General features: G+C 37.3%; 1 protein-coding gene across 3 annotated transcripts in view; it reads right to left on the reverse strand.

The window, feature by feature from the left end:
* UGGT2 (UDP-glucose glycoprotein glucosyltransferase 2) overlaps window positions 1-18,070 on the reverse strand; it is a 184,716-nt gene that overhangs the window by 105,990 nt on the left and 60,656 nt on the right. For all 3 annotated transcript variants that reach the window (XM_070579077.1, XM_070579078.1, XM_070579079.1), the window contains exons 11-14: window positions 14,536-14,627; window positions 10,366-10,516; window positions 1,769-1,888; window positions 537-622 (exon numbers count right to left, since the gene is read on the reverse strand). In XM_070579077.1, coding sequence (XP_070435178.1) covers window positions 537-622; window positions 1,769-1,888; window positions 10,366-10,516; window positions 14,536-14,627 — 449 coding nt within the window. The remainder of the gene's footprint in view (window positions 1-536; window positions 623-1,768; window positions 1,889-10,365; window positions 10,517-14,535; window positions 14,628-18,070) is intronic.

Raw genomic sequence — 18,070 nt, forward strand, 5'->3', positions numbered from 1 at the left:
AAAATGAATAAGTCACAACTACCTCTTGAACCACAATAAACCACAACTTTTAAACATTATTAGACTATAACATCTAGATGGAGGGAATATGTTAGTAGATGGGTGAAAGGGGAATATCATTATTTGAAAAGGTTTGATTTGTAATGTCTGTTCACCAAAATCCTCATATCTATTGGATTCGTCCAAAATGTCAAACTCTCTCCGTTGGTGATATTATCAAACAATCTATTTTTCCGGGGAAAAAAAGAGGGAAAGTGTACTTTTAACACCACCACAGGGAAACGGATCCATCTTTAACTACCCAAAGTAATCAGATCACTCTCCCAGGAAGGTAAGAGGGTAAGCAAGATTACCAAGCAGCTTTGATTAACAGAGTCTACTATAAAAGCATATGACATTGTAAACACACAGCTATGTTGTGTCAGGCACTAGAGATAACCAATGCTTTGAATTTCACAGTAATATTCTGTGTAACACAACATGAACATCACTGATTTCCTTCAGTTGACAATTTAATGTTATAAATTGACAATTACCTAAGAGGAACTTTATGATAATAGAAAAGTTCAGCAAGTTTTATGAAATCCAAGGTATATTCTTGAGCAGGATCAATAAACAGAACCTAAAAGAAAGTAGATAGTCTACAATCACTATTTTGTCTCAACACTTTACAATTTTCATGAAATTCAAGTTTAGTCTAAGCTCTATAGCCAAGAGTATGAAATTCAAGGTACAATCTTTTTTTTAGAAATTTCTAGTAATTCTAAAGAATTTTGAGGAATGTATACAAGAAATAATTTCATACTTTATCAAGGATTTCTAAAAGCTGCACATTCAAATATAATAATACATGGAATTTAAAGAGAGATTACTCATCTTCTTTTTGAAGCACAACACAAAGGAAATGTTTCCTACAAGAAGTGAAATGCCTTATCATAAATGTTCACTGGATTTTCTGTGATACATTTTTTTTTGTTTTTGAGGAAGATTAGCTCTGAGCTAACATCTGCTGCCAATCCTCCTCTTTTTGCTGAGGAAGACTGGCCCTGAGCTAACATCTGTGCCCATCTTCCTCCACTTTATATGTGGGAGACCTGACACAGCATAGCTTGCCAAGCAGTGCCATGTCCGCACCCGGGATCCGAAGTGGCGCCCCCGGGCCACTGAAGCGGAACATGCAAACTTAACCACTGCACTACTGGGCTGGTCCCTCTATGATAAATTTTTTTTTAAAAGAAATAAAAATTAAATTTTGACCAACAAAAAATAGCATTAATATAACTGCTCACTCTAGGTTGCTGTAGGAAAGAAGAAATTCACTTCCTATGTAAAAAAATACCAAAGCCCTAGGTGTTTTCCCCATATTTCAAAGTTCTAGAAGGTTGTCTAATATTGTAATAATAAACATATGCACATATGAGACAGTAGTATTTATGTAGTTTTCTCTGAAATGTACTAAACTTTAATCAGTTCTTTATAATACAGAAGAAAAGTCTGATCATAAATTGCTTTCAGAAAATGTAAAAGCAACCCATCAACTTAATATTGGTATTATAAAAGTACAGGAGGGCTAAATAGTAAGAGGCAGATGATGTGACACTGCAAGCTTTTGATACCTAGGCAGCCACATCGCCTCAAGCTTGTTGCATCAGGCAAATATTTCCTTCCTCATTACTCAGATGCCTATTTACCAAGAGCAGGGTAATCCAAAAAGAACACTGATATCTTTATAAAAGATGTATACAAAATGTCAAAATAGAAAACTCACCAAATTATGAAAATTACGCCTTATGGAAGGTATACTTCCAGGGAATATTGGCTTCAGAAGCTCCTGGCAACTTGCAGGCCACATAACATACAAATGATCATTTTCTAGGTCATTAATCCACTAGAAAAGAATCCAGAAATCTGTAAAAGCTATATTAAGATAATACTTAAATCATTTCAGAGCCAGATTTCACGCTATCAAATGACAAGTAAAAATACACAGAGGATTTTCTATATTTCTGATTAAATATATTCTTTAAATTAAGGAACATTACTATGTACAATTTTATATTACCATGGTCTTTTACATTGAGCCTTTCCCCCCAAAACAACTGACTCCTTTTACTCATGTTTGTTTTTCATATTAAAAAATAAAATTCTATAAAAATTACTCTCCAAAAACCATTTAAAAGAGACACGTATTTATCTCAATTATCAGCAGTGCAGAAGGTGATGAGGTCCTCGACTGCCCGTCTCAAACTGAAAGGCTTGGACATAAGGAGAATAAAATGTCGTATAATAATTAAATTATAAAACTGACACCTTGGACATTTAATTCTAATCATGATGAAAGAGCTTATATTAGACTAACCCTCCCACCTGAAACAATGATAAAAGCTGGAAAGGACATATAAACCATTGTTCAGAGGCATGGAGGCAGGTGTCAACCCAGAATCAAGGATTGAGGAGTTACAATCCTTGAAAGCAGGAGGTGTAAGAGACAAGCTCCACATTCACCTCAACACTGTCCCTGGGGGCATTTTCCAAACTGCAGCCTGGAGAAACAGAATTCAAATAGAAAGTAACAGTCATATTGGGCTGGAAAGAGAGAAGTCAAAATTAGGGTTGCCAAACTGGTGGGATTTGAGGCAGGGGCAATCCAGGAGAGGAGGAAACTGCAGGGAAGAAACCAAAGCATCTCCACATAAATTCCTCTCATTTGCTGTCTACTAACTGAACATACACTTGGCAAGACACCCCTCAAAAATTCCAGGAGGAAATAGAACCCGGGAGGTTGAAGCCACAGCCACAGCATGGTACTGAGGACACAGAGGCCGGAGCTGAAGGCGAAAGGACTTTGCAAAACACTGCGCTTTCATCTGAGACCCAGTAGGGCCAGACCTTAGGAGTACAACAAAAAAGAGAAAAGCTTGCACAAAGCCTAAAACAAAATCAAACCACAAGAGAATCAAGTGAGCATCTCTACCTGGACTGCCAGAACAAACCTCACAACTCTTTGCTTCTATAACCTTTCATCAGCAATTTTCGGCTCTTATCAAAAACTGTCATGCAAAAAGAAAAGAACCACATGAAATGCAAGAGAAAAAAACATAACAGAAAGGGACTTAAGCAAAAACTTTAAAATAACGACAATTAATGTATTCTTTAAAAAGAACAAAAATACATGGCAAGATGGAAAATTTTAACAGAGAACTAAAATCTATTAAAAAAGAAAGGGATATTCTAGAATTTAAAAACAGTGTCTGTAATTAAGAATTGTAAGAACTTATCAGGCGGGTTTAATTGCACGCTGCACATGGAAGAGACGGGGATGAGTAAACTGAATGACAGATCAATAGTACATATATCAACTAAAGTGCACAGAGAAAAAGATTATGCAAAGTTGAAACAAGTGTAAGAGAGATGAGTGACAGGCAAAGGTCTAACATGAATGAGGCTGAAAGTACTAAAGGAGAGAAAGAATGGGACAAGGCAATGCTTGAAGAAATGAGGAGTTTTTGCAGTAAGCTAGACATGAGTTTTTGGAGTGCTTAATTAAGTCAGAGGCAGTGGCTTTAGAGAGAAGACAGAGTTAAGAGACACAAACAAAGAGGGATGAGTAAGAGGGAGGAATCTAGGATAACTCACGGCTTTCAGAAAGGAACACCATATCAACCCTGAAGAATTAGGCTCTAAGAGAAGTAGGCTCTTCCAAGCAGAGAGGATCGAAAGCGGAGAGGGAGTTAACTCAGCTCTAGACATACTTAAGACATCCGAGGAGGGATAACAGTGGACAGCTACAACTTCTACATTCGTGGTTCGCAAGTGTGATGGTGACCTGGGATTGGCTTATTTCCACTCTAATTTGCCTGGGTAGTACAGAATTAGAAGGGAGAACTTTGGTCTCCCTGGAAAAGTCAGGAGTAGTGTATCTTGTTTAGGCTTCTGAGGTAATTCTTGACAAGATGTGAAGGTAATGGCAACAGTTCTAAAGATCCTCACAATATGCTAGGAATCCCCTGTGAACTGGAAATCTTTGCAGACTCAGTCAACAGTGTCTAGATCTGTTAAATTTTCTTCTGTGGGGATCCTGGCCAGAGGAGGAGAAGGCACGAAGCAGAGGATGTGACTATCCGATCTCCGTGGCGGTCAGTTATGTTTCTTATTTTAAGTGAGAAACTGGCCTTAGGCTTTATGTATCAGTCCCTCTGAATCTGATTAATGATCGGAAGTAGAGTCACTTTTGATGTGGATCAAAACAGCTGGAGGTGTTTATTTAAAATGCAGATTCCTTGGCCCCACTTCAGACCTACTAAACCAGAAGCTCAGAACAGGCCCTGGGAATCTCCATTTAAACCTAGTGCCCTACGTGACTCCTATCAGAAATACCAAAGTTGGAAAACTACAGCAGCGGTCTAACTTACAGCATGGGTGTTGGGGAAATTAATTGAGGTGACATCCTGATCCATTTGGAGAACTATTGAAACAACACTGGAAATCACACTGAATAGGCCCATAGCGATCGAACTGTCCATTTCTTTAGTTTCAAGTAAATCTACAGAAGCATCAACAATAGCTGGAAAAGTGGCCTCACAAAGTTGCATGGAGAACTGGCACTGATATTCCAAACATCTACCTCACTAGTTCTGTTAGTCTTAACTGTGGCCTTTATACCTACTGTTAGGAATAATAAAAAGTTCTGGAGATGGATAATGGTGATGGTTGTACAGCCTTGTGAATGTACTTAATGACACTGAATTACACACTTAAAAGGCTAAAAGAGCATATCTTATGTTATATATATTTTAATTCAATAGAAAATTACTTTGTGACACACTCAGATAGAAGTTCCTTGGAAAAGAATGCCTCCTGAAAGTGTACAAGAGTTGGGCAAGAGAGGAGGAGAATTCAGAGCAGTACTACAGCAGGAGACTTCAACCCAGGGAAGCGGGACTCTGCGGAGGGTAAGGGCAATGAGGACAGCATCAGGGCTGCTCCATCCCATGAGTGACTGTCCTCTACTGCCAATCTTAGAAGACCAGAATGTTATTTTGTAAATGGAGCTGCAAAGTTTCTTTAGAGATCTATTTCTTATGCACAGAATAACCTTGAAAATTACTTCCTTCATTTTCTCAGTGTGACTCACATTCCCAGCACTCTTCTATAAATGCTAAAAAGCATAAATACTTAAAATAAAAGGCACAAAGTATTATGATTACCAATGTGGTCATTCCTTTTTCTGGTAAAACATTTTTAGAAAAGACTCTGTTATTACACTCAAAGATATCCAAGTAAAAGTAAAATCTAGCCAATGAGAGAATATAATTAAAGAGCAGTAAAACAGTTATAATAAATGTTTATACCAAATCACTTAGTGTTCTAGAAAATAATGATGGCAGCTAATAACTCGTGTGATTTTTCCTGAGTCTGAGGTCTTTGATAATCAGTGAATATGGCATTTCTTTGGTGCTGCTATCGTTCCATGATTTTTAGGTGGGGGACTAAATTCATAAGTGGAGAGGCTGTTAGGTAGGACAAAAGTAACTGCAATAACTGAGATACGTCAGAGGGAATCCCTTAAATTTTTATACGAAACAATCAGCAAGACATTTAGAGAGGTTCTGTTTTTTTCCCCTTAAAAACTTTTTTCCTGATCATATAATAATACATATCCATTGTTAAAAATTTGGAATTCACACAAAAGCAGGAAGGAAAAAAGCCCCAACTACTCATTAAACCATATCATCCATTAATAACTTAACATTTTGATCTATTTCCTTCTGATCCTCTGTCCATCTTTTCACATGATGCTATCGTGTAAGTCTATATTTTTTACTTAACATGAGAATACAGCCATTGTTACTGATTATTAAAAGATATTTATAAACATAATTTTAATGTCTGAATAATACTCGATTGTGTGGATATACAATTTACAACATTTCTCTGTTATACACCTAACTCATTTCTACTCTGTTTTAAAAATATGCAGTGATGATGATATCTTTGGGTATAAAGATTGTTCCCCCTTCCCAACTATTTCTTTATGGTAGTTTCCAGTGAAATTACTAGATCAAAGTATATGAGCACTGTAAGGGTACCACAGCCATAATTTTTTAAAAGGCTATGCCAATTAACACTCTCTTTCCACATGTCCTTTTATCCTTCTTTTATATCTCCTCACTTAAGTTGCAGTTTTTATCATTAGTCATTAAGATAATTTTACTACATAGTAGTTACTAAGATATTATCAAGGTATTTAAACTTTTATGCTATTATGAATAAATCATTATGTCTTCCAAATGGTTTCTGGAAAAAAAGCTTTTGATCTGTTTACTGTCATTTCAAACTTATTTTATAGTCTCTTATCAATTATAGTCTCTCATAATGGCTTTCCTTGGAGAGTTCTAGTTAGATAATTTTTATGTCATGCAATACTTTTATTTTCTCTTAATAGTTACACTTTTTATAATAATGTTAAATCATAACAGTGATATGGACATACTTATATAGATTATGTTGTAATTGGAATGCTCTCACAGTTTGACTGTTAAAAATTATGTTTTATGTTGCTCTGAGATAAACATTTACTTATTCATTCAGGGAATATTTATATTTATTGACTTCCTATTAAAACCAGGGATATAATGGTGAGAGAAAAAACTGGATAGAATTCCTACCTTAAAGAAGTTTTATATAGTCTGGTAAGAAACAAAGACATCAGGGAATCACAGGATAAATGTAAAATTATAACTGTGCTAAGCATATGGAGGGCTTAGTGTTCTATCACATATAATAAGTATGTATACACACGTGTGTGCGTGTGTGTGCATGAAAGGGTTAACCCAGCAGGCCTGGGTTGCTCACAACTTGCACATTCCCAAGAACGGTCTGTTTTCGTGACAGAGGTTCTCTAGGTTGGCTCCTGGGAATTGAGCTCTCAGAATGTTCTGACTGATAAGGGCTTTTTGCAAGCTTAGGGCCTTGCTGCATGCTGCAGCAGTGTGCAGAGAGAATTTATAGAAAGCATGATTCATGATGAACACCTGCATCCCCTCTGAGGGTCTGGAGCTCTAGTGACTGAGATCAGTCACATAGCCATTATATGTCTATACGACAGACTCCTTTCCAAACCCCTAAACTCCCGGGTTCAAATAAGCTTCCCTAGTAGGTAGCACTTTGCATGTACTGTCACACGACAAACAAAGAATGCTCTGTACAACTCCACTAGGTGCAAATTCTTGGAAGCTTGCATCTGGTTTCCTCTGGACTTCACCTCATGTCCTTTCTCCCTCCGCTGATACTGCTAGTATTTTTTTGCTTTAATAAAACATAACCAAGAGTATAACAACTTCTAGGCCTTTTGAATCCTTTTAGCAAATCACTGAACCTGAGGGTGATCTTGGGGACGCCTTGACACAATGTGTACAGGCATATCTCACTTTATAATGTTTTGCTTGACTGTGCTTTGCAGATATTGCATTTTTTACAAATTAAAGGTTTGTGGCAACACTATGTTGACCAAGTGTATTGGTGCCATTTTTCCAACAGCATTTGCCCACTTCATGTCTCTGTGTCATATTCTAGTAATTCTTGCAATATTTCAAACTTTTTCATTATTATTACATTTGTTATGGTGATCTGTGATCAGTGGTCTTTGATGCTACCATTGTAATTGTCTTGGGGCGCCATGAACAGTGTCCATCTAAGACGGAGACCTCAACTGACAAACGTGTATGTTCTGAGTGCTCCACTGACCAACCATTCCCCCTCTCCCTCTCCTCGTGCCTCCCTATTCCCTGAGAAACAACAATATAGAGATTAGGCCAATTAACAGCCCTATGATGGCCTCTAAGTGTTCAGGTGAAATGAAGAGTCACACACCTTTCACTTTAAATCCAAAGCTAGAAATGATCAATTTTAGTGAGGAATACATGTCCTTAGTAAGGAAGGAAGGCAAAGCAGCAAGTCATCCAGAAGATCCAGCTAAGATGATTAATGCAGGTGTCTACACTAAACAACAGACTTCCAGTGTAGACGAAACAGCCTTACAATGGGAGAAGATGCCACCTAGGACTTTCACAGCTATAGAGGAGAAGTCAATGCCTAGCTTCAAACCTTCAAAAGACAGGCTGACTCTCTCGTTAGGAGCTAATGTAGTTGGTGACTTTAAGTTGAAGCCAATGCTCATTTATCATTCCAAAAATCCTAGAACCCTTAAGAATTGGTAATACATACTCTTACCTGTGCTCTATAAATGGAACAACAAATCCTAGATGACAGCACATCTGTTTACAACATGGTTTACTGAATATTTTGAGACAACTGCTGAGAACTACTGCTCAGAAAAAAAGATTCCTTTCAAAATATTACAGCTTATTGACAATGCATCAGGTCACCCAAGAATTCTGATGAAGACAGATGACATTAATGCTGTTTTCATGCCTGCGAATACAACATCCATTCTGCAGCCCAGGGATCAAGGAGTAATTTTGACTTTCAAGTCTTATTAGTTAAGAAACACATTTTGTAAGGTTATAGCTGACATAGATAGCGATTCCTCTGATGCGTCTGGGCAGTCATTTGAAAACTTTCTGAAAAGGATTCACCATTCTAGATGCCATTAAGAACATTTGTGATTCTTGGGAAGAGGTCAAAATATCTACAGTAACAGGAGTTTGGAAGAAGTTGATTCCAATCCTCATGGATGACTTTGAGGGCTAAAGACTTAAGCGGAGGAAGTAAGGGTGGATGTGGTGGAAGTAGCAAGAGAACTAGAATTAGAAGTGGAGCCTGCAGATGTGACTGAACTGCTGCAATCTCAGGATAAAACTTTAACGGATGAGGAGTTGCTTCTTATGGACGAGCAAAAAAAGTGGTTTGCTGATATGGAATCTACTCCTGGTGAAGAACGCTGTGAAGATTGTTGAAATGACAACAAAAGGTTTAGAATATCACATAAACTTAGTTGATAAAGCAGCGGCAGGGTTTGAGAGGGCTGACTCCAATTCTGAAAGAAGTTCTACTGTGGGTAAAATGCTATCAAATAGCAAACAGCATTAAATGCTACAGAGAAATTGCTTGTGAAAGGAAGAGTCAACTGATGCAAACTTCATTGTTGTCTTAAGAAATCGCCATAGCCACCCTAATCTTCAGCAACAACCACCCTGATCAGCCAGCTGCCATCAACACTGAGGTAAGATCCTCCACCAACAAACAGATTATGACTTGCTGAAGGCTCAGATGATGGCTAGCATTTTTTAGCAATAAAGTATTTTTAAGATTTTATTTTTTCCTTTTTCTCCCCAAAGCCCCCTGGTACATAGTTGTACATTCTTCGCTGTGGGTCCTTCTAGTTGTGGCATGTGGGACGCTGCCTCAGCGTGGTTTGATGAGCAGTGCCATGTCTGCGCCCAGGATTCGAACCAACGAAACACTGGGCCACCTGCAGTGGAGCACGCGAACTTAACCACTCGGCCACGGGGCCAGCCCCAGTATTTTTAAATTAAAGTGTGCACATTGTTTTTAGACATGATGCTATGAATACTTTAATAGACTATGGTGTAAACATAACTTTTATATGCATTAGGAAATCAAAAAAGTCGTGTGGCTCTATTTATTGTGATATTCACTTTTTTATGGTCTTCTGGAACTGAACCTGCAATATCTCTCAGGTATGACTGCATATGAAAAAATCATCTAATCTGAATAGCTAAGAAAAGCTTCTCTCAGCAAGTGCTATTTGAAACTGAAGTCTGAAAAAAGAGTAGGAATTGACTGGACAGAGAGAGGAAAAATTGCTTTCCAAGCATGAGATAAAGGATATCGTGAAAATAATATTTCATAGTCTAAGAAATGAAAGGAGGGAATAGGCCATTTACAGCCTCATAGGGCATACTAAGGACTGTTTTTGTGCTTTAAGCAAGGAAGAGCGATGTGATCAGATTTTGGAAAATTCACTCAGGCTGTAATACACCGACCAGAATCTTAGGAGGCCGCAGCAAGTGGTGTAGGCAGAATTTTCATCATATTAAGGTGGTATTCTTATGTTCCTCAGATTTAAACTATTTTGTGTTTTGTTGTTGTTGTTCATGTGATTCTTTCGTTGTTCTCGTTTGCTTTGTTTTTGCCTTTCAAGCTGGAAGGGTACTGAATGAGAGCAAGCAGGCGTTCTTGTAGGGAGACACAGAGAATGCAAGGAGGGGGAAGCATCCACGCACGAGATGGGGTGAGTCTACACTTTCCATTCTTCTCCCTGATTCTCCTACAACCTTTTCCAAAATACGTAAATTTATTCTAAAGCCTGCCAATATTTGCTTTTCTGTGAAGTGTTGCAGCTACTAAAGGTTTTAAACAAGGAATGACACGAGCACTTACCATTACAGCAGAATGCCGAATATCTAAAGCATACGTAGAATCCAAAACAGGTGAATTTAATTTTAAAAATTTGCTCATATCTTCTCCATTGATCCCAAGATTGCGAAGTCCATTCATCATTTTTCCTTCCAGTTTCAGCATATCCAAAAGACTTTGTTTCAAGGAAAGAAATAGTTTATTTCAATTTGCCAAAATTAAAAAAATCCTTTAAAGTTTATAGCTTTCTCAAAGCATTAGAAACAAGTTTCACTGGTATTTTCATTAACAGCAGGAAAACAGATTATTAAATTAAACTCATTAACAAAAAAGACAAGAATTTCTTCTCATTAGTTATCTTGGGTGAACTTTTGTTGAGGTTTTTTGTTTTGTTTTTTTTTAGTGGTAACAAAATATTATTTAAGAGATAAAACAACAAGGTATATTTATTATATTCCTTGCCAAAGAAGTGAGGATGTGCTCACCCCTGGGGAAGCCAAATATGAAGGGAAAAATATATTAGGTCACTCTTTTGATAAATCTTCTACAAAAAAAAGATCAAACACGACCTAAAATATAAAATTTTAATACAGAGGAAGCCCCATTAAAGCATCAAAGTTCACATCTGTTTAGAATACATATTAAAATTTCTACTTGCATATATAATAATTTGATAGCTCTTAAACATAATAGAAAGTATTACTGCTAAAAATAACAATAAAATCAATAAATAATACTATTGACAAAAAGTTTGGGCAATTCGATTCTTTAAACTACTGGTTATCAAGCTTGTACTGTGTGCCAGATGATGTTAAGCACTTTTCAAACAGAGCTCCTCTGAGTCTCACCACCATCTCAGGGAGTCGCAAATGCTGCACCTGAGGCTCAGACGGTGAAGCCTCCTGTGCAGGTCCCTCGGCTAGTGGAGCGGCAGGGCTGGGATAGCAACGCTACAGGACTGCAGTGCTTTCCTGCATCTGGAAAGATAAGGCTTTATGGACTGCAGTAAAGTGTGCTCATGTCCGAAAAGGTAAAAGTTTACTAGGCAGGGAGAAACTTTATTACTTTTTGAAACCAAGTGTTAAAATTCACATTTATAATATTTAACTTAAGTGCTTAATTAAAAAATTGGGTCATGAAAATTACTTTGCCTTTCAGAAATGAATAAAATAAAATATGCATTTCGGAATACATTTCTCAGGGAGGCCTACAGAGATCTACATCTAAAAAGTAGAGATGTAATATCTAAACTCTTAAGAAAGCTGTTTTATAAGTGTTTCAAGCTGGCCTGTGTGACTTCAGCTCTGCACATCTGTATCCTAGACAGTTCTGACCGCTGCTTTACAAAGCAAACCTTTTAGCACCCAACCCCTGACAGATTTACTAGGAGATGAGTGTGATAAACACTAATTTAAATATCACAAATTATCAATCTAATAATAAGATTTAGTCTAGGCTATAACACTACTTCACATGTGACTTCCTGAAGTTCTTAACCTCTTTAGTCTAATTTTTCTCAGTTGTAAACTAAGAATTTTGGATTGCTTTGCCAATGTTCTCTCCATTTAAAAAATTTTATGATGCTTACTGATCACTTTTTTGTGTGACAGAATTTTAATATTCTTCAAAGCTTTTGTAACTATCATCTTTATTGTCTCAACCTAGTTTCTAAGGAAAACCACCAACAGGAAAACTAGGTGGAGCTACACAGTACACTGGAAAGGGAATGAGATTTCAAATCCTATTATTATTATTAATTTTGTGTGTGTGAGGAAGATTGTTGCTGAGCTAACATCTGTGCCAATCTTCCTCTACTTTATGAGGGATGCAGCCACAATGTGGCTTGATGAGCGGTGCCAGGTCCATGCCTGGGATCTGGACCCACGAACCCTGGGCCACTAAAGCAGAGTGCACAAACTTGACCACTACGCCACCGGATGGCCCCTAGAATCCTATTATTTGCTAGCACTTTATTTTTTATAAACCTTACCACACTCTATTTATTTATTTAATATCAATTATCCCACTAGACTGTAGATTTCAGTTATTTCTGTCTGGTTCACCACTATACCCCCAAAAGCTAGGTGTTTCTATAGCATAGTAGGCACTCAGATATTTACTGAATTGAATTTTAAAATTGATTTGTTAATATTGAGTTTTAATGTTGCTTGCATTACAAATACATATTTATCAAGCACTCAAAAGAACTCTGAGCCAAATAACTTTATTAAGATACAGAAAAAATCACACTGGTGGGGATATCAAGACACCTTTGTTACTTCTTTCTTCCTGGTAGTCACACTGTAGTGACACTGCTTGAGTAGGAATAGGTTGGCTATCAAAAGGAGTAACATTCAATTTGTACCAGTTTCTGTCTGGTCAAGTCTGTGGCTAAGGTGAGTGCTTAGAGACAAAGATGTCAGTGCCTCTAAAGGAGATACACAAGACACCATTTATGGAAGACTTCAATTTACTCAGTCCTACCTGTCTTCCTCCCTGGTCACTGCCACACCTCCCACTGTCCTAGCCTCCCTGAGGGTGAGAGGTAGCCCCGGTACAGCCTCCACTGCACCAATGCTGACCTGACCCAGGGAGGCTGTGGGTCCTCTCACTACTTTCAGGATCAGAGGAAGAAAGGCTAAACCACAGGGCATAGTATCAGCTCTCCACAACCCAAAAATCCAACGAGAGACAGGAGGTAGAAAGGAAGTGCAAAACATTTACCCACTCCCTTTATTTCTCCAAATGGACAATTCTGAAGTACCAGTCGCCCAGGAAGCCTCGGAGGTCCAGGGTATAACTTCAGTAATGGGACATTTTCCTTCCTCTCCTCTCCTGAGTCATTTTCTTCCATTCACCAGTCTCTTCACACTGACTTTATTCTACAGGTTCTAATCTTTTTCTGATATCCTCTTGTTTATCTTGTGCTAAAAATGTCAGAAGATATAAATATCCTCACATATTTTCTTTTCCTCCTCTAAGGGAATTATAGTAGCTGCAACTAGCAATCACATCAATGAGGAACAAAAATGTATCACCCATCCTACAGATCACTAATTACCAGGTGGAGGAGCCAACGGGGTTGTATTTCTCAAATAACCTACAGTCTTCTAGATTACCCGTCAAAAGGTTTCTGCTATGAAAATTTCCCCATATACTGCCACAGAAAACTTTCCAAAATCTACACACCTTTTCACTCTCTCTTTTAAACCTGTTTTCACTTTTTCTGAGTATAGATATAATTTTTGTCTCTCTGAAGTTTACAGGCCAGGAGCTTACAATCACTTTACCCTTTGTGTGTGTAGTACTCATCCTATATATATATCTTAGGTCACCATTTTCCCAATACTAGGTCCAGGAATTCAACTAAATAAAGAGAAAAGCCCCAATTGAACTACTCTACTTCTTAATCTTTCCTGTATTTTTCTATATATTTCCAAATTTGTAATAAGATAAACAATTAATTTAAGTTCAATAAAAGTATATTCAATCAAATTAAAACTGAGTATCTGAACTAAAGTATCATGTTTACTAAATTTATCTTACATTCTAAATATTAATTTTTAAAGTAGTTTTATGCCTCTCTTTAAAATAAATTCAATTTGATTTCTCTTCTGCTTTGCCCATGCCTTTAATTTATGGGCCAATGGCCATGATAAATAAAAGACTTTCTAATTCTGCCCTAGAGCAGTTTTGAAGGTTTTTTTTTGACCTAAGGAAATAGATAGCACCCTGCCTTCTAGAATTTCAAATTTCCTTTCTGACAGATACAAGTACTTTGAATCCTTCCTGTTGATTTCTTTCCTCTAGGGAAACATCTCATGTTCCTTTCAGCTCCTTCCTGGAGGCGAGATCTCCCTAGCTGCTGAGCCCAGTCTCAAGGAATTTCCCCCTAAAGGATAAACCTACTATTCAATCAAAGACAGTTTTAAACAATGGGGTGAGTATAGGTCTCAGATTCAGGAACTCCAGTCTTCTCATCTGAACAAATGCCTCCATGGTCTCCCCCAGTTTTGACATTCTAAGATGCAAGAGAGTATTCTACCAAAATAATAGAGTTGTTTTGCACAGTCAAAACATGTATTTGCTTTACCTTTAAAGTGATTATTGGCATTTTTGACAAATACTAAATTCAGGACAATATTTACCTCTATATAAACCATAGTTAGTTTGTATTAGTAATTCAATACTTACCTAAAAGGATCATAAGTATCCATATCAACACGAAGTCCATTTATAAACAGACGAGCATCACCTGGCTGAATTTCAAATCTATTAAGAAGATTCTTGAAACAGAGCAGAAAAACAGTTAACAAAGTCATTTAACACCAGTTACCCATGTCAGGAGCCAGCAAACTTTCTGCAGTCAGAGAGTAAATATTTTAGGCTTTGCCGGTCATATCTCTGTTGCAACCAGTTAACCCTGCTCTTGTAGCATGAAAGCAGCCACAGACAACATGTAAACACACGGGCATGACTATGTTCCAACAAAACTTTTTTTAGAACAGGTGTCAGGCCAGATTTGGCCTACAGGTGAGTAGTAGTCTGCCCACCCCTGACTAAGTGATGGGAATCTTATGACAAGTCAGACACACAAACACCTGAATATTTTGATTTTGCAATATGTGATATCAAAGTTCTAATGCTACAATGATTACTTGCCTACATTTCATATTGTGCATGTGTATGTGCACACGCACTTAGAATTTGATAGTTGGCATCGTCCTAATCTTTGATATCCCAGGACTCAAAACTTTGGTGTATGTGTAAATATTTGGAGGCCACTCTAAATTCAAGAAGGTCTCCATTAAAGGACTGTTTCAACATTCTGTCTTTCCATTCAGTAAAGACTTCCCAAGTGCCTGGCAATGCCTTTGCCAATACAGCTTAGTTATTAAGATGGTGGTGAGGGAGTCAGATCTACTTTAAATCCTAGTCTTGCCACTTACTAGTGGTAAGATTTGGGCAAATTTACTTAGCTCCCGTAAGTCTCAGTTTCCTCATCTGTAAAATGGAGTACTCATATCTACCTCATGGGTTTGTTATAAAGTTCAAATGTAATATATACCTGTGTCTCACACACAACACTCACAAATGAAGCTTTTATTACTATTATCAGGGTAGGCAAATTGGTTTAGAAGGAAAAACAATTTTAAAACAGTGCATTTCAATAACATCACATGATAAGTGATCTAATAGGGATTTGTATAAATTATTATGGAAAGGCAGATGAAGCAACAAATTTGAGAGTCAGGGAAGGCTTGAGAGAGGTGAATTTTTCTGTATGGTTATCACTCACCATGACAGGTGAGTTACATACAGAGAAGGGAAGGGAGAAACTAAATTTGTAACAGATCAGAAAATATTCCACTTGACTTTTATAAAATATTGGTAAGAGATTAAACCTTACTATGAGAAGGTTCACAGGTAAAATTTTGATTTGTCTTCAGCTACCTCTGTGCCTTTCGATCAAACAGTTACTTATTCTAAGAAATCTGCATTCTAACTTCAAAATCTACAGACGCCTAGTGACTTCGTTGCCAGTTTTCCCAAAACTTGCATTGAACCATCATACACTGTCTGCAGCTCTCCCCAGCACCTCATCATTTTAGGCACCTCAAATCTAAGCAGAAAGCATTTCAAGCACACAGACCCACACTAAATTGCTAATTCCCTCAAGAATGTCTATGCCAGGCACAGTGCCTTGAACAAAGAACATGCTCAAAAAGGTAATAAATTGAACTCAGTGAACTTGATTGCTGAAATACCGTCAGTCTATTAGAGGCTGGTGCTGACAAATTCTTTCTCCTTCCCCTCAGAGGGGTAGCCTTAAATCCTGGCAAATTATCCTAAGAGTATAATTTAAGGCAGCGTTTCTCAAATCAAGGAGTAAGAATTCAGTTTCCAGCTGTACGATGAACCAGAGATCCTGAAACCCTCCTACTAAAAGAAAATGTCAGAAATGCTGGATTAAAATATTAATAATGCACTCTAAATGAATGACTCAGCTTTTAAAAATAAAGACTTCATCTAAGGGCAGAGAAGAAGTAGGACTGTGAGTCCAAGGATGTAACAAACACTGAAGGCCCTCTCCCGAGGAAATCGGGCTTCCTAGGTCGTCTAAAGCTTGGGCTTTCAAGGGCCAGTCTCAGAAGGCAAAGCTTGGGGCCCACACAGCGAGGGAGTAGGCACAGAGATATCCTTGTGCACAGAAATAAGTGCCACACTCAGAGTGAAAAGGTGACCTAGAAAACAAAGCACCCTGCAGAAACAGCACAGAAACTTGTCCATCTCAACGATGTTCTTGGTGGAGGAAGAATAAATCCTCCATAAGAATTCATGGCCTCTGGCTTCTCTTCATATGACTTTGAGGCTTGATTTCACACTATATTTAAGGTCCAAAAAATACATGCAGGCTCTTTATTTAAAGCAGAATTAAGTTGAGAGAGCTCTTAAGCTTTGAGCAGAAGCAAATACAAATCCCCATGGAGAACCACCATCTCATTCAAAAAAAGAGGGAATAATGTATTGCAACGTACCCCTTTAACGACCAACAGAGGTAGGCCATTGCTTGAAGCTAAAACAATTCCACTTGATTGAATCTCAGAAGACTGGCTGAGCTTTATAAAGGTAAACTGGTTTACAAACATGCCTGGAGGTTGCTAAGCTGAAACTACATGCATTCTGAACTTAAAATTTGAAGTCAAATCAGACATAAATCTTAACGTAGAAAGGTTTTTTTTCCTTTCCAGGATGAATGATGAGAGAAAATAAGATTCTAAAAGAAATATGTTTTACAGAGAAACTTTTGGAGAAATATTCTAATCTAGGGAATGTCTCAGATTGTAAAATTTTCACACATTCTAAGTAATTAGTTTACATAATTAGAAAAGCATGAGCTTTTATTCGGATTAGCTGTAATCTTTATTTGTATTTTGTATTTAAGTATCTGCATTTGGTTTATTACGTAATTATTGAATTAAACAATCTGTTTCATACTGCTGAAGCAAAAAAAAAAAAAAAAAAGTTACCAGACCACCTGACCATATCTCCATTTTTTTCCCCTCAAGCGCACACAAAAATGTTATTGGAATATAATTTAACAGCTCTTAACAGTAAACAATAACAGCCACACATTGGATGGACATTGAATTTAAAACCACCAAAAATAGTCTCTGAGCAAATTAATAAGAACTATGAACTTTGAATGGAAATTAGCTATACTTTGGAGTTAAAGCAGTTGTCTCCTGAATAAAACCAAATCCAAATTCACTTATACAATCTCGGCATAGTCATAATATTTTCTGAACAATCTTTGCATGAATCCAAAGTGAAAACTATATAAAAATCTATACACAAAGAGTTCTTATGCTCATTCCAGCACGTTCCACCCTGTCTCCCAGCTCCTATCTGTGGCCCATAGAGGTAACCTTTTTTTTTCCCCAAAGTTTCTTGTTCATCCTTCCGGTGTTCCTTTATGCAAACACTAATACGTACAAATATATATCTTGCTTTCCCTGCTTTCTTACACAAAATAAGATAGACTTGCCAACACAGTGCAGTATCAAACTTTTGAATTGTTAAAATCTGGTGTCTCAGTTTCATTCTGATCTGTATTTCTCTCATTACGAGCGAGGATAGGCTGTCTTTCTCTGTATTTAAGGACCAGTATTCTCTCTTTTCTGTGTGTAAACTTCTTGCCTATATGTTTTGTAGGAACTATACTCCT

This window comes from Equus przewalskii, chromosome 16 (genome assembly GCF_037783145.1).
Source record: "Equus przewalskii isolate Varuska chromosome 16, EquPr2, whole genome shotgun sequence".
NCBI lineage: Eukaryota > Metazoa > Chordata > Mammalia > Perissodactyla > Equidae > Equus > Equus przewalskii.